This window comes from Engraulis encrasicolus, chromosome 17, assembly GCF_034702125.1.
Source record: "Engraulis encrasicolus isolate BLACKSEA-1 chromosome 17, IST_EnEncr_1.0, whole genome shotgun sequence".
Lineage (NCBI taxonomy): Eukaryota > Metazoa > Chordata > Actinopteri > Clupeiformes > Engraulidae > Engraulis > Engraulis encrasicolus.
The window spans coordinates 8,447,169-8,470,560 of NC_085873.1; the positions used below are offsets into that span (position 1 = coordinate 8,447,169).

General features: G+C 44.5%; 1 protein-coding gene across 1 annotated transcript in view; it reads right to left on the bottom strand.

Annotated features, from left to right (window-relative positions):
• Positions 1–23,006, bottom strand: part of dusp3a (dual specificity phosphatase 3a) — a 23,577-nt gene extending 571 nt beyond the window's left edge. The window contains exons 1-3 of the mRNA XM_063221118.1: positions 22,523–23,006; positions 10,330–10,553; positions 1–400 (exon numbers count right to left, since the gene is read on the bottom strand). The exon at positions 1–400 is cut by the window's left edge and continues 571 nt beyond it. Of these exons, the coding sequence (XP_063077188.1) occupies positions 186–400; positions 10,330–10,553; positions 22,523–22,689 (606 nt within the window). The 5' untranslated portion in view covers positions 22,690–23,006 and the 3' untranslated portion in view covers positions 1–185. The remainder of the gene's footprint in view (positions 401–10,329; positions 10,554–22,522) is intronic.
• Positions 23,007–23,392: the final 386 nt, after the last annotated feature.

Sequence of the window (23,392 nt, forward strand, 5' to 3'; positions counted from 1 at the left end):
AAAGAAGAGATAGACAGAATGAAAGAACACGAGAGAGAGAGAGGGAGAGGGAGAAAGAGAGCGCAGCATCCTCCTGTCATTTGGTCTTAAAGACTGCTCTCTCCGTCTAGTCTGAGAGAGAGAAAGAGAAGGAAAAACAGACAGAAAGAAAGAGAGCAGCATCCTCCTCTCTCTCGTCCCGTCCCTCATTTGGTCTTGGTGTTGAGCTTGCCCTCCTTGGCCAGCTTCTCGTTGAGCAGGCACAGCTGGCGCAGGAAGCCGTCGTTGGGGCCGATCTCGCGCTTGTGCCTCACCGTCGCCACGGCGACTCTCACGTCCATCTTGTGGCGCAGCATGAGGTACGCCACCACCATGGACGGGGAGCGACTATAGCCCTCCCGGCAGTGCACGTAGACTTTACCTATCGGAGAGAGAGAGAGAGAGAGAGAGAGAGAGAGAGAGAGAGAGAGAGAGAGAGAGAGAGAGAGAGAGAGAGAGAGAGAGAGACGTAATTTAATTCATGCATATGTGAGGGTACGTAAGACATGACTATGGCTAACGAGCATCCATCTTGTGGTGCAGTATGAGGTATGCCGCCACCATGGACTTGGTACGACTGTAGCCCTCTCAACAGTGCACGTAGACTTTAGAGAGAGAGAGAGAGAGAGAGAGAGAGAGAGAGAGAGAGAGAGAGAGAGAGAGAGAGAGAGAGAGAGAGAGAGAGAGAGAGAGAGAGAGAGAGGTTCAATCCAGCCCCAGACTTGACTTGTAGAGAGTTCATGTGTCCTTGAGCAAGATACTTCACTCAAAGTTGCTCCCTGTGGCAGGGTGGTACCCTGCGTGGCAGCCACGGCCACCGGCATGTGAGTGTGAATGGGTGAGTGTGAGACATAAAATATTATGTGCTTTGAGTACTTAATTTTTCTTATTATATGACTTTGCTAGTCCAGCACTCATTTTGAGATGGATGTGTGTGGTTATTTTTCTTATGTTAAACAATCTACATCTCTCTCTATCAATCCACCACACATTCACACTCTCACACTAGTGGCTTGTACTGTACTATGAGAAATGTCATCACATACTACTGCAACGGAGCACACACTGCATGCAGAGTACATGTAAATGTGTGAAATACAGCTGTATGATCCAATTAAAATTCAATTACCGGTAGGCATTCCCTCTCTGGAATTTAGACCATTAGAAGTGAGCTGTATGTGGCTTTAGGCTTGTACGGTGAAAACATATTGTTTACATTCATAGGATAGAAACATGATAGTGGCTATATAGATCTAGGGAACAATGAGGACACCCAGAGTAGGTCAGAGGCAGCCAGCCATTGTAAAAGTGTGTGTGTGTGTGTGTGTGTGTGTGTGTGTGTGTGTGTGTGTGTGTGTGTGTGTGTGTGTGTGTGTGTGTGTGTGTGTGTGTGTGTGTGTGTGTGTGTGTGTGTGTGTGTGTGTGTGTGTGATGTGTACTCTATTTGTGTCTGTATGTGACAGTGCGTGACTGTGTGGGTGTTTGTGGGTTACCGGGGTGATGGAACATATGCTGTTCAGTCCTGACTAGCAAGGCAGTCTGGGACAGCAGCACCACCAACGTGGAGGCGGACCTCTGCAGCACACACACACACACACACACACACACACACACACACACACACACACACACACACACACACACACACACACACACACACACACACACACACACACACACACACACACACACACTTATCACCAGCATGGAGGCTGACCTCTGCAGCAGATGGACAAAGTCAACCCCCATATTCTCCATAACACACACACACACACACACACACACACACACACACACACACACACACACACACACACACACACACACACACACACACACACACACACACACACACTCCATGTTGTCATCCCATCCTACTCTACCTACCACAAACCAAGCTTCATACAACACGTGTAAATACAAACACACACACGCACGCACGCGCGCGCACACACACACGCACAGCATGCACAGTGAAACACACACCACACACAATCCATATTATCAACCCAACCCCCCCCAACACTGCACGCACGCACACATACAAAACACACACATTGAAACAAACACTGCAAACAGACCATATTCTCATCCCTCCAACACCACATGCTCAAGCTCACATACACGCACAGACCACACACAATTGTATAGGCTACACAACACAGACAAAACACACACACACACACACACACACACACACAAGACGTGTTCTCAACCCACCACGACCACCCCTGACCTGACCCTTAACATCTCCCAGCTTTCCCATCAACACCGAAATTTCACACACGCACACAATTACATGCGCGTACGTGCGCACACACACATCGTGCAATCATACACCTACACATCCTCAAACACATGCACACCACACACCTCGCACAGACACTCTCTCTATCACACATCCCTGTACACACACACACACACGCACGCACGCACGCACGCACACACACACACACACGCCACAAACACACACACGCCACAAACACACACACTCATTATCGACCTGCCCACACCCCTGGAGGAATTCACCTTGCCAACTTCTATCGTGCTGCTTCTGCAGATTCTGCAGTGCATCTGAAACATGATCCCACCCTCCCCTACTGCTCTCTCTCTCTCTCTCTCTCTCGCTCTCTCTCTCTCTCTCTTGCTCTCGCTCTCGCTTTCATCTCTTCATGCCCCTCTCGTTCTCACAGATCTTCCTTGCTTCCTCTCTCCCTGCATCTTCCTCACTCCTTTTCTATCTCTCGCCTCGTCTCTCCTTCTCTGCCTTTCGCAACCTTCTATCATTCTCTCTCCTCTCCTCTCCCTCACCCCTCTGCCAATCTGTCCATCTCTAGATCATCTCTTACCTTCTCTCTCTCCTTTCTTCTCCGACTCTCGCATCCTTCTCTTTCCTCTTTCTCCTTTTCTCTACCTCACCTCTCCTCCCTCCTGGTTCTTCTTCTCTCTCTCCATCGCTCTCTTTCTCTCCATCGCTCTCTCTCTCTCTCTCCCTGCCTCTCTCTTTCATCTCTTCCTGACTTCCTCTCCCACTGTCTTCCACCCCGGTAGCTTGATCTCCTCCGTTAGCGGAAGGATGGACACAGCGGAGGCAGCTAATGCTGTAGCGATGACCTTTTTCCACGATTTTAAAATAACCCCTTTCTTCTTCTTCTTCACCCTCCTCCTTTTGCTCTTCCTCCTCTTTACTGATCAATGCAGCACTTATCCCGCTTGACAGAGGAGTGACGCACAGAGGATCCATAGCCGCTTACTGTACTGAAGCGCTAATGTAGTGTATCGGAAGAAGACAGAGTGCTGTAGCCTTGGATAGCTCAGTTGACACTTTCCATCCCTTTTCCCCACTCACACTCACACTAGCCCTCTGCATTTAGCACAGGAAAAGATGATGTTGTGTGTACTGTACTTTCCCTAACCTTTAACCTGTCAGTAAATGAGACATGTTTTGAGAAATACAGATTCCAGTAGATTGATAGGCTATCAAATTCCTATAATAAATGAAAGAATATTAGCTGTGCCCAGACCAAAACAATCCCTAACCCTAACCTGTAAGAAATGCTTGTTTTTTTTCAGGAAAAATCCAGAGAAAACACAAACCTGTGGAAACATAGAGCAGTGGGGAAATAGAGAAAGCACTTCTGTGAGTCCATCACAGTGTGACCAGGAGCACAGAATTTTGGCAAAATCCGTGAAACTGGCACAGATGTCCCAAAGGTCCGTGTCCATTAAACGGAATTCTGAAAGATCATGTTGACTTTACTGTAGTTTTACTGTGTTGTTTACTGTTAGCGAAACGACTAAGAAACCCTGCATACCTGAAAACTTCATCACTCACAGCCGTATAGCAGCATTGGACAGTTGATAGCCCCTCCATCTCTCCACTCCCCCTACTTTGTCAGCTCTTCCCCAGAGGCCGGAGCTTGGTTTACGGTAACAGTGTTTGTCATCAACGCCTGTGGGAAATGTGTGATGTGACGTCTGTGAAGCTCCCTCATCATTCAGGTCATGTCAGTCCAACTGATGTGCCCTACTCGTACCGCTGTAGCACTCTACAGACACACAAATAGTTGTCAATCTTCTCCACAGCAGAGTTCATATTATGCAGGGGCACTGGGGTGGGGCGGCGTTTATAGCATCCCCAATTGACTCCTAGTAGCGCCCTTACCCAAGTCATACAAAACAAAAATGGTTCGATACTGACCTATTAAAGGGGTATGCCACTATTTTGGAGCTTAATACAGTTAAAATCGTTGACTGGGGCTTATAAAGGTGGTAAAGTGTCTTATTTTTCATGTAAGCCGTTGTCTTGCTTTAAGACAAGTTAAAAGAGGGAGCATGTCGCTAAGCTAGTGAAAGTCAATGGATCCGTGTAGCATGCTACAATGCTACACGGATCCATTGACTTTCACTAGCTTAGCGACATATTCCCTCTTTTAACTTGTCTTAAGGCAAGACAACGCTTAACATGAAAAATAAGACACTTTACCACCTTTATAAACCCCAGTCAACGATTTTAACTGTATTAAGCCCCAAAATAGTGGCATACCCCTTTAAAGCAGTGGTGTAAGTATGTGCAGGGGTGAAAGTAGACGGGTGCGCACAGGTGTGTAGCACCTTTATAAAATGTACAGCTGGTGCACAGTACCAGTAAGAGAATATATTTAATGCTGCCCAAAACCCACATTTGAAAAAAGTAAGGTCTGCTATTTAAGTAAACACAAACAACCACACTGTGCCATTTGAGACAAGTGACACACAAAGTCATACAGCGATATAGATCTGTAGTGTACATGTTGATGCTGTTTGTTTATTGTTGGTTTGTGGCTGGGAGGTAGCACCAGTAAGAAACGAAAACTACTTTCACCCCTGGTAATGTAAAACATAAAGGTTAGCTCTCCTCAAATATGGAGTGATCATTCCCACTCGACTTAAGTCATTAGTTTTCTTTTGTTTCAGACATGCAGGTGTAAAAGAAGACGACAGTCACATAGTCAAAACATGTCATTTAAAGGAATAAACCTTTAGTCCTACATACAGTCGTGAGAATGTCCTACATACAGTCGTGAGAAACAGAAAAGATTAACCACTTCCTGAGATGTGTCTCTTGAGACAAATGCCACCACTGCCACAACAATCCCCCTTCTCCACCTCAACCTTCTCAGCCACTGCAGTTGCAAAAAGGTGTGCATTTATTGACAGTGTCATTTTGCCATTGCCAACCTACTAGGTTGTTACGGGTAACTGGAGAGCAACAACACTGTCGAGAAATGCACCTAGAACAGCAAAAAAAACGAACCACATGTTTTGATGTTCCATGACATGACGGCAAAACAGGCAGCAAAACAACAAAAGAGCTGTCATGGGTAAGCAGTTAGGTGTCAGAATACTTGTAGCCCAAAGGTCGCCGTACCCCCAAGGTTGGTGAGGGGAGCAATTAACCAAGGCTGCTTCCCACGGTACCATACTGAGGTACCCTGAGGATGGTATCGTCCCGCCAAAATGCTCTGTTGGGGCTCTGTTTCGGGCTGCCCCATTGCACATGTGAGGCATAAAATGCAATTTTGTTGTGTGCAGTGAGCATGGTGTGCTGTGGAGTATTGTGTCACAATGACAATGGGAGTTTCCCAATTTCCGCAATTCAAAGCCTACCACCACCAACTCTAGCTTTTCAGTTGTGAAACAGATCACCGAAAACAGAAAAGACTAATTGTTTCTTTACAGCAGATGTGCCACATCGCACTGTATGTTTAACATATGACAGCAAAACAGACCCCTCACGGCCTGGCCGTTGCCTAACGTTAGGGCACTGGGTTACTACGCCGGTGACTCGGGTTCAATTCCATCCCGGGTCATTTGCCGATACCTCCCCCATCTCTCTCTCCCACTCGCTTCCTATCACAATCTCCAACTGTCCTATCAAAGGCAAAGGAAAAAAAGCCCTACAAATATATATATTGAAAAAAATAGACCCCCACCCCAAACACACCCTCCTCCAACAGCCCCCATGATATCCACCACCTCATCCACGGCAGTAGCAATACAGACTGGCTAGCCATGTGTTTAGATGGTCCTCGTCAAAACAGCACCATGGAATATGTGCAGCACAGTATACTGTAATGTACGGTACTGTACATATTCCATATTATGGAGCATAGGATGACAGTAAAACAGCTTTCCCCCCCAACACCTTCTCTGGCAAGCCCAGACCCCCCCACCCCCACCACCTCCCCCCAGCCCAACCCAATGAAGGAGGATCGATGTTCCTCCCTCGACCAGAAACAGCCCGTTGATTTACAGTGTAACAAGCAGTGTTGGCAAATTGGCGGGGAATTAAGATGCTTTATAATTGGACTTCTGTGGCAGCGGTGGCATAAAATCCATGACATAAAACACCAGGGCTGGGGGTACCAATTAGACATGCCAGTGGAGGGGGGTGTGTGGTTGAGAGATTTGGAAACACGCTCTCTCTGGAGTCATCTATTTATGTCTCTATGTGTGCATTTGATCCATCTGGCTAAGCATATTGTCTTACAATGTGCATTATGTCTTCCAATGTATATTACTGGCAGATAATTATTATTAATTTTCCATGCCGGTTTATGGGGGTTGGGGCGAGGGGAGATCAGGGAATTGGAAGTATGTATTCACACTCCATGGCTGACTTACAGTCCAATACAAAGAGAACTTCAAACTAAAATAGACATTAATTTGGGACACTGCGTTTAGACTAAAAAGGGACACGTTAAAATAAGTTGTTCACTGAAGCGTCTTACTCCAGCAGCACTACCCTCTTCATACCGCCAGCCTACGCTTTATCTCCTAGATCGAAGCCTCACCCATGTGTGATTGAGATCTGCTGTGCTGTAAAAGAATGAATCCGTCACCTGCATCAGTAATGTGAAGCATTCCTCAGTCTCCTGACACGATTGGAGAGAGGAATTGCACAGAAAAAAATACCTGTGTTATTACAACTCTCAAAGAGTTAAAATGATGTCTATTTCAGATAACATTTTGTTCTCACTCAAAAATAGTGTTCATCTTACTCTTTGTACACTGAATATTGGTGACTGATGACACCAGGAGAAGAGTGGGTGGGTAATCATCTTGCTATAGAGTTGAAATTACGCTCACCGTCTGAAAAACTTTGTAAGACTTATGACTCCAATAATTGGACTCTCCATAGTGTTCTGATACTGGAGATGTATATAGGTTTACTCTGCAAAAATGAACACCCCAATTTTTTTACTGGTGTAGTTGTGTTTCTGGTGTAATAACGTAAACCTTCACATGCTCATCGATGTCCAGATGAAGCCCTGAAGGCGGCTGCACGTGAGCGAAACGCATTGGCTGTATGTAATAGACAAAGGACCTCTAACTCTACTTCCGAGTGCTTCAGATCTACTCTCTTTCACTCATAGCTGAGTGGCTTTTTATGGTTGCACATTGTTCCAGAGGAGAGTGCTATTATTCCGAAAAAGGAGGGAAACTATTTTGACACATCTAAGAGGGAGGAAGGAAAACAGGCGTCCAAAATATTATGTTGCGCCATCCGCAAACACATTTTTGTCTGCTAAAAAATCTGGTCCACATTCAGCCACATACAAACAACACATGTGGTAAGTGAGTGTGCTAATTGTTGTTTACTATTATCGTTATTATTATTGCATCTTATTTATGAATATATTGTATTTGTGTTGACTTTGTGTTGTGATGTCTGGTCCCAAAACATCCCAAACAGGTCATGCTTAATAACGAAGTGTGGCTAGGAACAATAGCCATGTCCCTCGCTGAAGACTCAACATTGATTAAATCGCAAGCCCAGCCGGTATGCAAACATCTGCAAAGCATTTTCTGGGGCTAGATCTAGAGTACGTCACCATGGCCATTATCAACAAAATCAATACGCGGTAAACAGAGACTTCCAAGCAGCTGAGCCTGGAAACATCAATACAGTTCCACAAAAAACATGGTGTGCATCCTGACGCTACACACTCACAAGGTCTAGATAGTGAGTACCCGAAGCAACACACACAAAACATGGTGCACATCCTGATGTTTCTCAAGACCTTGATAGTACTGTAAGTTCACCATGTACCACTCACACAAAGACTCTCAGCTTACTATAGAAAAAGACAATGGCCCTCATTTATGAAATTTGCGTAGACACCGTCGTAGAAATGAGCGCAGATCTCATTGTACGATGAAGCTCATGTGAGATTTACTAAACATGTGTACCTCTCCAATCCCATCGTAAGAGCGAGCGGCTGTTGATAAATCCAGCGTCTGAAAACCATCATAATTCGAACAATCACACCTTCTCTAAAACGGCGGGAAGGAGACCACACCCCTGAGTTTGCGACATGGAGAGACGCAAACCGGCTAAAACATCCACGTTTCTGGTTGATTGACAGCTTGAAATTAGGTTTTACGCGAGGTAGACAATAAAATAGCATGTGGAAATAATCAACAGCAGTAGTCAACAGTGTTTCTCAATATGTAAGGGGTAGAGATTGATTTCCAAATACTTGCAATGAATTGTTTGATTGACTACAGTAGACATAATGAAGATTTTTATCTATAGCCTATTACATTATATAATACTTCTAAAAAAAATATGATGATAAACGAGGTCAAGTAAACGAGGTCAAGAAAAGGGTCCTACGTGAAACTGGCCAACAAACAGTGCCCAAACCATTTGTTGGGGAAGGAGAGTTTTACATGTCCAGTGCGCTGTCCTTCTCGCGCTCACGTGCGCCCTGCTTCTCTCCTGCGCTCCAGTTGTTCGAGGGGATAGCCTTTTGCCACCTAAATGGACGACTATAAAGTGTTATCGGACACACACGTGTCAGGTGTGTATTCGGATAGTCGTGCGTAATGACGAAACTTAACCGGGAGATTATTACTGTATGTAATGATTGGCTGCGCATGAACTCCCAGATGTTAAAAAGAAGGGACGTCGGTCCATTGATTCCACGACTGAAGGCACATGTTTTTGTTTTTTTTGCGTCATGTGTATCGGTGTTGTGTGTATGTGGCAGCTATGTATGTCCAAGACAAATTTCCTTCGGGACCATTAAAAGAATCTTGAATCTTGAATCTTGAATCCCAATACGCGGCTGTAGCCTATATTGCACAATTATTCACACATCACGTCAAATCACAAATTAGAAGACTCTTGCAGTTGTTGACCTATGCCAACTTAACGCAGCGCTCCCAGGAAGGGTGCACCAATTCAAACAGGTAGCCTTGAAGTTGGCTTATAGCCAAAATATACAATGTAAAAACATTTTGTAATTATGTAGGTCACATATTTATGATAATGAGTTGTTGCGCTACAACTGCTGTTCAAGTCGGTGATCATAGTCATCTCAAGCCCAACTTGAAAACGGCGTACACCGTCTGAGAGCAGTCGTAGGATTTCATCTTTCCTGCGCTTACGATGAGATTTGATGAATGCCAACTGGTCGTGGAAAAAGAACATACGCAGGACGTACGTACGATTCTCGTCGTACGCTGCTTTGATAAATGAGGGCCAATATGAGGAGTGTGTGATGTAGTTTCTTGTGGCTCTGTGTGGCTGTGAGTTCAGCTTGGGTTCCTCAAGAGAAGGGTCACTGAAGAGAATCATCCAAATGTTGTAAGCAAACGATTTGACCAAACCTGTTGAAGCTAACGGGAAAGCGAATATCTACAAGTCAGGACTAGGGCGGTTACGTGAGGGCGAGGTGTATCACTGAGGTTGACCTCCATTTCATCGCACCACGTTTTGATGTATGGTCTTTGCCAATCACAACCTAGGAATCCTTTATCACCCAGGATTTTTTCAAGAGTAGTATCACTGCAGGCAATGATTCAAATGCTAACAAAAACACAGAAGGATTTGTCCAACATGCATGAGAGCTCAAACTAAGTTGGACAATAAGGCAAAAAATTACAATGGTACAAGGAATAACGCTCAGGTAAGTCAGGTCCAATTATTGCATATGGACAAGATTTCATTGCCATTGACCTCGATTTAAGTACTTTCACATTGACAATCGATTAATTACCGATCACCATCCAGCCTTATGTTTTCCTACTGTATTTACAAACATACCATCACCAGACATGGCCTTGTGGGTGAACTCTTAACTTCCAATCAAAAATGAATTGCATGTACGTGTGAGCCAAGATCAACCAATATTAACCATTAGTTGTGTAGCTCTAATTGCAATTGAGTTCAGTTTAAACACTATCAAAATCAATCAATCAATCAATCGGTTGATGATTGATTGATTGATTGAGCCCTAGATACTGTATTTCCCAACGTACCTTTACCAGACAGGGCCTTGTCGATGAACTCCGATCCCTCCTCGAAGAAGGCACTGAGGTCGAATTGCTCTGTATCGTTGGCCCTGATCCCGTGGTAGGTGATGCCGGTGCCGGTGTAGAACTCGGCGTTGGTGTTGACGTGCATGAAGGAGTTGCCTTCGGCCATGTTGAGCACGTGCGTCACGCCCAGCTTCTGTAGGCGCATGAAATTCTGAGCTACAAACCTGTGGAGATGTACGACAAGAGAGGACAAATAATGAAGACACATGGTGGTGAATACTGTTTATTCCTATGATCAGATGTGCATACTGTATATAGATGTGGATTTTGGATCTATGAAGAATTGAGCACAGAGGCGATTCTAGCGTCTGATCCACGAGCCTTGAGAACATGAGAGACAGGCAAGCACTAAGTGGACATGTCAATGACATTTTAGTAGCAGCAGACGTTGTATGGATAAAATCTCTTTCTTTTAGTTTTTAATGGATTATGTAAGAAGCATATTCATTGCTTGTACTGTACATTAATTGCCACTTACAAATTATTTATGGTCTTTAGCTGTGGCTATGCCATCTGATGTTTGCTACTAAAAAATGGAATTGATCCACAACCTATGAGCAGATGGACATATTCAGGGACAAAGCACCAAATTCTGTGCCCTATTAACAGTGTAATGACACAGTCATGTACGAGTCATAAATACTATATCAATGTCATAAACGTTTTATGGTCATGAAGGGTTGACATTGTTAGTAGGGTTGGGTATTGGCAAAGGGTTCATGATTCAATGCGCATCGCGATGCCACAATGTGATTCTATCACAGTGCATTGCGATTCATGTACTATTGCGATGCATTGTGATATTTACTTCAGTAAATGTGTAAAAATACTTGCTAGTTGCTGTGTAGCATTCATAAGTCAATGTATCTAATACAGCAGAAATAGTTCTTACACTCTATTGAAAAAAATGAACCAGTGGCACATTCCGTACACAATGTTTTGAACTTTTGTATTATTATTTAATACATTTTACATATTTACAATAAATATTTTTGGTGTCATGAATCATGCAGTATATTGTGAGAATAAGTATCACGATACATCGTCATGAATCAATGCAGTGTATCGTCAAAATAGGCATCTCAATGCATTGTCGTGACGATTGTTTTGTACACCCCTAATTGTTAGGGTTGTCGCCACCATAACTAAATGTCACTTAGCCACTGTCACTTAATGCAGTGGTTTTCACTATGGTCACTGGGCAGGGGGCTATCAAACAAACCCAAATTAGATACATGGACAATAAGTGCCCTACTGTTGCCAAGGTAGGTAGCCTACACACTAAAAGCAGAAACGTATGAGCTTTCACTGCAGTTTTGTTGCAGCACAAAGACTGGGCTGGGCAGGCGGAGCAAAAAATAGCTCAAGAACTCACATCGGCCAATTTACGTAAGCCACAGTGAAAAGCTAATGGTCTAAAGCAACTCCACTCCACTGCCTTTTGTCTGTCACGCAAACCCCATGGGTTGTCCTACTCACATGGTCGTCATAAATACATTCATGAAGGTCCGAAATAGCAGCGTTTTTGTCATTATTACACTGCTTCTTCCATCTAATCATCCGTGAGTAGTCCTGTTCCTTAACTTTACCCATGGGCCAGTCACACGAAACTCCCCAGTCATCCAGGAATTCAGGCCAAACATTTCCAGCATTATGTGTCATCAGTGTCAATGAAGCTTGTGTTGATGGTCGTGAAGACTGGTCCCCCCATACAAGTCAAGCCCTTACAACATCATATAATATGAGCACAGACTGTGTTGATTCAACACTTAGAGAGTACTCCGGGACCAAAAAACACTCCAAAAGATGTTCAATCAACTCTGCCGTGTTGAATTAACACGGCACGATTTACTATGGTACATGGGTTCAGGGCCGGTTCTGGCTTATTTGGTGCCCTAGGCGAGTTTGATTTCTGGCGCCCCCCCCCCCGCCCCCCCCCCCCCCCCCCCCCCCCACCCCACCTTTGAAAGAAAAAAACAAATCTTTCTTATACCTCACAGAACACAAGACTAATATCCTTAGTAAGCTTAACTAAATAGCATCAAGAACAATAACCGTTTTTCATCAAATGGATTTGTGGTTTTTTTTTGACAGGCGACCAACACATCAGATTGAGTCGCATGAAAGTAGCTTCACTGTGTGGTGTGTTGGATGTGATGGTGGTGGGGCCCCCAACCCAGATGAGAGGGAGGTTATCAATGTGTTTGAATTGTAACGTGAAATTGAAATGCCAGGAGAGTGATACAGTACATTTGCATGTAAAATGCATGTGTAGACAATAAGCCTACCAAGGAGGTCTGCATTGATCTACACTATCTACAGCATCACAAAGCATGGCAGCATAACAATTTTAATAAGCTACACATTTGTGCTGTCTTCCAAACCAATTTCATTTCTGGACTGGAAATAGTGGTGCATTTGTGAGTAGGAGAATGAGAAGGGGGCTATCTATGTGTTTGGAGGGACAGGGTGAGAGAAAGGGAGAAGAGCTGTCACGCTATTGAATTTCATAATATACAAAATATAGTAAATAGCCTCACTTGTCTGCTGTGCATGGTTCTGTTACATGATTAATGTAGGCTATGTCATTCTGGTCTGGAAATTAATGTTTTTTTTAAGCTTACAACAAGCAGGTAATTCCTGTGGATGGAAGGAGATATGGCAGCTAAAATTGTTTTAAACATTGCGCCAGTCTTACTTTACATTGCTTGTTAGTGAGTAGTGCGTAGGCTACTAACAGCTACTTTACTGGATTTCATTGCTTGGCATACTTGGCTAATGTTAGCATGCTAACTAGCGATTTATCTGATCAAAAACAAAGCTCTTTTTCTCTCTAATTCCAAATAGTAACCTCATAACTATTAGGCTTTCCATAATCACAAACGGTTGCTGATTAAATCACATAGTTCCAAAACACCCTCTGAAACTCCTGCATCATGCAATGAGTGGTTTAATGAGAACATAATAATCTCCATCCAGCAGAGCAGCACTACTGTTTGCGCTTGCCCCCTCTGTCTCTCGAGTGAGTCTCCAAATTCAAAATAGACCGCACGCTGTCACTCGTCCCGCCCCCTTTCTCAGAACTGTCTGTTTATTGGTTCACAGACTTCCCAGAGACAGTTGGAAGAGATATTACTATTGGCTGAGGGGCGCTTTGCCGTGAGGAGCGCTTTCGCCACTCTTTGTTGATTGCGACTTCATAAAAAAACTTCATATCGCAAAATTACGCACAGGAGAGCGCCATTTCGGCGCCCCTTCTTCACATGGCGCTCTAGGCGACCGCCTAGCCGGCCTATGCTAAAAACCGGCCCTGCATGGGTTATATGTACAGTATATCAGATGGATGGTAGGAAAAAATGTCTTGTCAGTTTTATTCAGGACTTCAAGGACAGCGTGCCTGAGCCAGCCTGCCTGCTCCATGGGGCTATAATGCGATCTTGGCCAGAAGCATGGGAGGCAACTGGCCACGCGGAGGCACCCCATGCAGGGACTGGAATGGAGCCCGCTACCCATAGTGGATGGAATGGTGGTGGGATTCTGGAATGTTCCATTATATCCTGCTGTTCATCAGCACCTGCACTCTTTGGTATTTACTTATTCATGGCCAATACCTCCCTCCCACTCTCTCCCTTTCTCTTGTTCTCTCCCTCTGTCTCTATTTATCTACTGTACTTACACCTCTCTCTTCACTCTCTACATTGCCTCTCTCATTTCCTCTGTGTACAGTATATCTCTTTCTATCCATGTACACTACTGTATCTCTCTCTCTCTCTCTCTCGCTCTCTATGTTTCTCTCTCTCTCTCTCTCTCTCTCTCTCTCTCTCTCTCTCGCTCTCCTTCCACCTTCCCCTCACTACCACTCCAAATAAATGATAACGCTGTTCTACCTACCACACCACCAAGGTTACAAACAATCAAGGGGGTTCTGAGCCAAACAATGCCTTACATGGTTACATGGTACGACAAGAACACATCCTAACTGTAGCCATGCCTCATTAAACAAAACAGCTAACATTTGACTCTGTGTGTGTGTGTGTGTGTGTGTGTGTGTGTGTGTGTGTGTGTGCGTGCGTGCGTGCGTGCGTGCGTGCGTGCGCGCGCTTGCATGCACGTGTATGTGTATGGGGGAGAGAGCGAGCAAGAGAGAGAGAATTGTTGTAAGGCAAAAGCCAGTTTGGTTTCTGAATGTATTTGGAGGTTGGATAGAGAGAGAGAGGGGGGGTTAGAAGAGAAGAGAAGAGAAGAGAAGAGAAGAGAAGAGAAGAGAAGAGAAAAAAGAAGACCTCCCATGATTCTTTGCTCCTTCTATATAAATAACGAGCTGCACGGGCAGGGCTCTCTGACCTCCTCATGGTTCCCCAGGGATGGACACAGACAGCCAGGGACTCCTGCCACACACATAAAAATGTGCGCGCGCACACACACACACACACACACACACACACACACACACACACACACACACACACACACACCATCGTCTCCACCGCACCGCACCCCACTTTGACACCGGCTGTCGGTAAGATGAAGATCGAGGCTGCCACCGCCACCATTTTGCTTTATGGGCCTAAGATGTGGCGGCCCATCTGTCTCCGTGTCTGCCGACCTCCCCGAGCTTATCAGTATGGACGGAAGAGAGCAGTGCCGTGCGCTGCTCTGCAGCCATGACTATCATACAGTCAATTTTGCTGTGTCAAAGCCATTACTGTACCATTTCTGGAAATAAGCTCATTTTACACACCTCCCCTTGACTTAAATCATGGGGGGGAACAGGGGTGGAACTTTAAAAAAAAATCCCCACCAGTCACTGTAGCAGGTAGATTCCAGTGGTGTAGTCTACGTAGAACGCGGGTATACGGAGTATACCCACTTTTAAATTTCAGGAATTTCTGTATACCCACTTAAAATTGATTGATCCATTGTTTTGAATAGCACAAATATATACAGTATATCCACTTCAAAAAATGTTCAAATATAGGCCTACAGTATACCCACCATAAAAAGTAGACTACACCACTGGTAGATTCTAAAATATACCAGTCACTCAATTTTTTACCAGTTCATATTCAACCGTTCAAAATATTGTAATGCCAAGTAAGATCCTTTTCTGATAAATACATTTGTTTCAGAGGTCATGAATTCAGTTATTGTGATGTCAATAACTCTTTTCATTACCAATTTGCTTACACCTGTGATGTTGGATGCTGCGTATAATTCAGCATTAACACGGGCGCCTGTAGAAACATTTCACTTGTCAAGGTGACGTGTGGGTTTACATATTTCACCCAAAGGCCAAATTCACCCATCATTGCCAGGTGGACGGGTGCTTATTTGTTTACGGTCCCTGAGGCCGTCTTATTGGCCCCACAATATAACTTTTTAATGTTATGCCGTTGCACATGAAATATGACACGTTTTCTAGAAATTACATTTGAAATACAATCAAGTTATCTTTTCAGGGGACCTATTGAAGGTGGAGTCTGTTGTAAAGGTGACCACCTTCAGTATGGGACTAAAGTGCAGGGGGAAATCCTGGTTTGTGTTCATAGTACGCCCCTTTGCAGGACTTAATAAAATTTTAAGTGGCCAGCCATTTGAATGAAAAAAGTTCCCCAACCCTGACTTAAATGATTCAGTTTTACCTTTATCCTCTACTTCCAGCTGTTCTCTGAGTCTGACAGCGCCAATTTCACCTCCAAGCTAGCTGGACCCATAAGATAGAATGATAATTGCTAGTTTGTAACTAGAAGTAGTAGGAGAGAAGCTGAAAGAACAGAAGAAAGGACAAGTTCAATTATTTATTTAACTGAAGTGTTCAACTCTACTCTAGTCTACTCTACTCCTCAACACTTGTGTAGAGTAGGCCCAACTGGAAGAGCGTATTTATCTGTATGTTTATCTGTATGGATGGAGGACAGCAAAGGAGAGCGGTGCAGCATTGTGTTGCTCTGCAGGGCCGTCCAAGAGGAGAGGCAGATGGCCAGGTTTTCAAATCTGACACTAACAATCCTGATAGACCAGAGGTTCTCAACCTTTTTCAACAACCGCCCCCTTGACCTCATTATAAGTCTACTAAAGACCCCTGAACCTTATCATAAGTCTGCCTATGCCCCCCTTATAATAAAAAATGGCAACTATCAGATGTCCCCTTTGGCACCAATCCTTTTGTTCTTCTCTCCTTTACGCTGAGGTCTTTCCCCCGGAACAGACACCTGACTTATAGCCAATGGACTTCACTACAGAGGACTTCACTACGGGCTGAAACACATACTGTAGAGTGTGCATGTACATGCTGACACCCACAATTGTGCATTCTCTCTCTCTCTCTCTCTCTCTCGCTCTCTCTCTCTCTCTCTCTCTCTCTCTCTCTCTCTCTCTCTCTCTCTCTCTCTCTCTCTCTCTCTCTCTCACACACACACAGAGTTATGCAGTTTTTCTCAGACACAGACACACACACACACACACACACACACACACACACACACACACACACACACACAGACACACACACATAGTTATGCAGTTTCTCTCAGACACAGACACAGACACAGACACAGACACAGACACACACACACAAACACTCCCAATCGCACCTGTGTAGACGAAGTGCTTATGCAGAATTCTGGAAGGCAGCAGCAATATATTTTTCCTGCATACGCACTGCCACTGACATTACAGTAGGTAGAGGAAGTGTCAGTGAATCTAGCGACCTAGTCTGTATGCATTCTCAATGGCAGGGTATGCGGCAGGAGCCAACCCATGTTGTGTCTTTGCCTTGAGCCAAATGCCAAGTGAGTCAGTACCCATCGGCGGTGTGTGTTTTTCCATTTGTGTAAGTTGTGCTCGCTCATATGTGCTCACTCGTGTATGTGTGTGTGTGTGTGTGTGTGTGTGGTGTGTGCGTCTCAGCGTTTCTTATGCCTCGAAGCTGTCCTCACCTGGTCTATGCATTGCTTTCTCTCTCTCTCTCTCTCTCTCTCTCTCTCTCTCTCTCTCTCTCTCTCTCTCTCTCTCTCTCTTTCTCTCTGGGTTCGCTGCAATCCCTTCCCATACATTATTAATACGTAATCCCCTACAAAGTGTGTGTGGAAACAGAGCGGGCAGCCCACTACAGTGCCCTAAAGTGCAACATCTCCACCAGAGACCTTCATAAAACACACGCACGCACTCACGCACGCACCCACACCAACTAACATTAATGCGGAAAAGCTATTTTTCTACAGTGGAAGTGAGTGCAGTTGTGTGTTCTCTGTTGTGTTTCTTTTCTCCCTGAGCAAGCTTCTTTTACTTTCTTTCTCCAGTACAGTGTGTACTTTTTTCACCGCCTTCAACCCCCTCACAAGAACTCTGGAGTGGAGCAGTACGTTGAAGACACGAGTGTTCCATCATCGCAAATGTAGACACATAAGAACACACTGAGTTCCTGTTGTTCCAGCAGGGCCGTTTCGAGGTATTTGGGGGGCCCGGGCAAGGAGGGGCTTGGGACCCCTTTATCTCTCTTTTAACTATTGGGGAGGGCTTTTGACAGAGGGTTTTTGACAGCCGTATCATTGCAATTTTCGGAAATTGCATTTAGGCACGATTTGCCTCATTGTCATTTGAATACAAGTAATACATAACCAGTCATTGCCTTGGGGGGCTTTCAACTAGGGGCCCTAGACAAGTGCCTTGTTTGCTTGTCTGGTTGTCACAGGTCTGTGTTCCACCTGTGAGTTGGAGGAGACGCCAAGAACTGGGCTTTCAAAATAGATGGGATATGACATACAGTATTTGGCATGGTACTCTATAAACCTGACCAGTACCCACATGAGAGAGATACAGTGTATATGAAAAAAAATACAAGTTTCATAAAATCTTACACTAGAAATGGGCCACTTTTTTAGTATGGTCCAAGGGCCTACTGTAGTTTTCGTCTCAGACTTGATAGGGACAACTCAACTCAATTATACAGAATATGTTTATTTAAAAAACGTGCATGTCAATACAAGTTTTATAAAATCTTACATTAGCAATCAGCCATACACTGTAAGTAAGCACTCATACACATTCCATCTAAAATGTTTCAATGTTGTTGTGATGGAGTGGTCATCACTAGGGTAGTGGGTAGCGAGCCTGGCTCTTTGGTGCAGTAGTCAGAGGCCCAGTTTGGTACCCCAGAAGGTCTGGGTTCGAATCCCAGTGGGGCAACTCTTCTCCCCTTCGCTATATGTAGTAAATGTGTATGTCTACCTATCAGTGGCACAGGTGCTCTAGCTCTAGATAAACTCTCTTAATACATTTTGAATTAGACTTTTTTTAAAGATTTTTTTTTCATTTATCCTGTTGCTTGGCCATGCACAAACCATACAGTAATCAGACTTTGGTATGGAAACAATAATCAGAAAGCCATTACACAAAAGTAAAATGTGCATAAATTAGAGATCCGGCAGGATATTAGCCTTTTTCACAGGGTCCAGTAGCCTACTGGCAGGACCCAGCACACCGAACCAGACCCGGATCCAAATTTGTAAGCGCGACGTGAACATCATCATCTAGTGCTTTGCATTCGAAATGGAGGCAGTAAACTAAAGGAATGTTGAGTGGCAGCTGGTTACTAGTAGCGATTAGAATATTCTGCATTCTGCACTAACCAACGTCATCATCATAGCCTAACTGTGGCCTTACTATGAACTGTAGGCCTAAGTATAGGCTACTGGTTAAATGTAGGCCTATCTGAGTGTGGTATTTTTCGAGAAGATTTTTGTGTTAAATTAAGTTTAATTAGTCCCAAGTAGCCACCTATCTCAGGCCACTTAAAATAAATAAAATAAAATAATAATAGCCCAACAATAATAACACAAAATAACAACAATAATAATAGCCTAATAATAATAATAATAATAAAAGAATAATAATAATAAATAAATAAAAACGTCAAAAATAGTGGTAGACGTTATTGGCTGCATTATAATGTATCAGATGATGGTCGGCGTAGGATACGGTATCCAGTTCCGGATCAGGCGGGATCTTAAGCAGTGGATCCGGTATCCAGCAGGATCTTAAAAATCAGGATCCGGTGCATTTCTAGCATAAATACTGTATTTTGATGCAAATGTGTTTTAGACATGGACTCTGATGAAGATGGGTTTCCATTGAAACATTAGTCCCTAACATGTTGTGCACTTGAATTAAAAAGAAAAGCATCCCATCTGTGCTGCTCCGGTGTCTTCTCCCCATTCAAGATTACCTGTCTCCCTCCAGTTGATGCACCAGATGAAAAATCGGAAGCATGTGGAACCCCTTTTGTGTTTAGACAGTCTTATAGCTACCAACATACCATTCAGTTTTAACATGTCTTTTGCACACCATTCCACCAGGGAAATGCTGTAATAGTGGTTGCGAAGGCCCAGGGTTTTCCCCACCAATTTGTTGTGAAGGCGGCAACTCTGGCACCAATCGCCTAACCACCCCACAAGGTTCCCTGAAAAGATCATTTGTAAAGCTGCTTCCCCAAAAAATATTTTAGGATTTTTTAAAATCATATTTCATGTGAAGCTGGCAGCTGCTTCGCTTCAAGCTGCACAACATACCATTTCCAATGATGATAGTCTCAAGTGTCTCTGATACCAACTAATAAGTGTCTCAGATACCAACTAACCCCTCATCACCTTGACTAACAGAAATTCTGCTGAAAACGCTGAGACCCATACTGCTATGACATAACACACTACACAGAATACATTACGGCTTTGTCATTGCCATTCTAGTAACAGCAAATTTATAACAGGGGCCATGACTTAGCAGGTTAAACTTTAAACACAACTGGTTAAAATTCCCTCTCAATCTATTTAACCCATTTTAGCCTAAGCACTTTTTGGGAAAAGGTGCCCTCTCCCTATTAAAACCTAAATATCTCAGCCTCCGAAGCACATAAAAACATGAAATACGTTGCATTTAAAAGCTAACACCTTCGTTTTGCACTAGAATGTGTTCATTCAGCTCTAACATAGCCACATTTTTATTAAACAGCTCAAATCTCAAGAACTTGAATGCAGCGTATACTTTGTATGTCGCTCCAGGACACAATGGGTTAAATACAGAGTCAGTCTCAGAAAGACTTACAGCTAACCAACATGACATTCAGTTTTCTTTTTTTTATTTTACTTTTGTTTATAAAATAACATCACACTGTACTTCAGATTAAATAGAGTCCTTCTCAACCTTACAGTTTTTATGTACGGAGCCAGTCACAATGTCTACAGTACAGACAGTCTCTGGATCTTACATTACGAAGCTGGCAGCGTACTACGTGCATATTGATTTAGCTGTTCTAACAGACATAATTGGTTTGTCCTGCTGCCCTTCTGTCGGTTCCTCTTGCCAGAGGAGTGGAGCCGGAGCCAAGCAGCGTAAGGGATGAGCCAGCCAGCCAGCCAGCCATCCAGCCAGTCACACCACTGAAACATCCGGACCTTAGGACGACTGTACCCTAGTACCCACACCCTTACCCATGACAAGTTCAGCCAGGCCTGGGAAAAAGTAATCTGATGGGCCCCCTTACCTAATACAGGCAATGTACTAAGACACCCCCCCTTCCTGGGCCTGGAACAACTGACCCCTTTTCTCCCCCTGTTGTCTTCCCTGCCTGACACACCCCCCCCCCCCCTTTCCACTCCTGTATCACAGTGACCTCAGCCAAACAGACTCCAAACAATAGACAGTGAGGCTGCTGACCATTACACAACAGCGACAACAATAACAACAAACACACAAGACAAACACAAATCCTGTGCACACGGCGGGAAAGAAGGAAGGGAAGATGGTAGGGGGTATAAACAAGCTCAGTAAAGTTTGACCTGCCCTGCCCTGCCCTGCCCTGCCCTGCCCTGCTCTGCCCTCACACAAACACAATATGATGATGATGATGATGATGATGATAATCATGATGATGATGATGATGATGCAGGGTCACATAGTAAGAAGTACTTACTGTAGGTCTACAAAAGGTCATGAGCAAATGGGCTGAACACCACTGACAACAAAATGTCACATTATCTAGATGTGTGTGTGTGTGTGTGTGTGTGTGTGTGTGTGTGTGTGTGTGTGTGTGTGTGTGTGTGTGTGTGTGTGTGTGTGTGTGTGTGTGTGTGAGTGAGAGAGAGAGAGAGAGAGAGAGAGAGAGAGAGAGAGAGAGAGAGAGAGAGCCTTCAAATAATAGTGGTAACAGGTGCACTTTTTAAGAGTCGCACTTTATAAGAGTGGAACTCTTGTTAATCATACTAGGTAGGCTATACTGCTTAGAGAAAAATAACACATTTCGCATTTCCCTGTAGCTACAAGTCAGCGCGCGCTGTGGTAACATTCCTCAGGCTGGCGGGTAGCTCTATCTCTGACAGCCGAGGACAGACCATCGCCACTTACTGCAGACAGATTTGAATTTCTTGCTTGTTTCGAAGAAGCCGAGCCCGAGCTTATCTAGGCTACTTTCTCCACTTTGCGTGAGAAATTATTTAACGCGAAATCAGAGCACGTGATGGCTGTGGGACGGTCCAGCTGGAGAGATGAATGATGTCCACGAGATAACGTTGGCGATGGTGGCGATAATAAAGCATGGTAGCCGTTCCATTCAGGAAAAAAAACAAGTAGTCTGTGATATCGATGTCTATCGCGGCGTAATGCAATCGTCACCACCTTGGTTTAAAAAAATAACGTTGACATTGAATCCCCATTATGGGTTTAGTAGCCTATGCGTTTTTATTCATTTGAATAAAACGACTCTGAGAACCCCCGTTCAAAGCCCAGATGCGTGCACTGTACAGCCATAAAATGCAACAGCATTGCATCTACAGTCAGTGAGTGTTTCAAGACAAAAGGTTACACTGTGAATGTGCGCGGTGGGTTCTATGTATTGTGCCGCGTTGAGCGCAAGGTGTGGACGATAAACCGTACAGTAATTTCTGAATGAATCTTGGTGTCGCCAATCAACAGCAGACACTGAATGTAAATTGTCCTTTTTGCAGGGTGGGTTGTGATGGTAGGACGATGAAGTAATCGCCTTCCTACCTGCCTGCCTGGCTGTCATCTTACCGAGTCTCGGAGGTGAACGGCTCTGTTGCGATGCGATGCCCAACAAAGATAAATGCCAGTAACTTACGCGTTGCCAATGTAAATCCGGGGGAACACCTCGTTGAAATGTTGTGCTGGTAAGCTGTAAAATCCACTCCCGTTTGACAATAGCTCGTTGAGTTGTGGCACAGTAGCCTCGCTGTCTGGCACACTGACTTCCACCGGTAGCTTGGCAGGGCTCTGGTGTTTCTTCATGTTTCCAACGCAGTCTCGCCAAACCGAAACACAAGTGTCAGCTTACTGTAGAAAAAGTATCAGTGTCCGATTATGCTGCATTTTATCATTCACCGGGGAGCCGCCTTTGCATCGCTGGCCGAAAAACGCACGCTCCCTTCCTTGCTTGCAGACACACCCCGACTCGCCCACCGGCGGTCATACGTTCTAGCCTACAGATCGGAATTGGCGGAGGACAACGACACGCGCGCCAGGGTGGCAACCGAGGAACGATAAACAAGACGGAGAGGAGTGTTAAAGGCGCCGCTCTGTCACGACGTCTAAATCTGACAATAACCTGACACCCTATCTCTTTCCCCTCGAACAGCCCATGTACTGATGTTGTCGGAGGCGGTGTTGGTATGGCCTGTGTACAACCTGTGTTAATTTCTGTTTTGGTAACAGGTAGGGGTCTAAACCAGAGTCGATGGACATAGTCTGTTTGTCCACATCCAAATAGGCCTACGTCCTACCAACCAATCAAAATTGCCACCGCACTGCAAGTGCCCTTTTCTCCGTTTGATGGTTCACAACTGCAAAATTCCAACAAGTGTTTTGTAGTCTATAGCCTAATAACAAACAGTTGGCAAGGATCGGCACCTGAACAGCAGCTAGGCCTATATATTAGCCGAGAAACAAACCACTTCCTTCTGAGAAAAGACAGTGCCAATGTGCTGGGATGTAG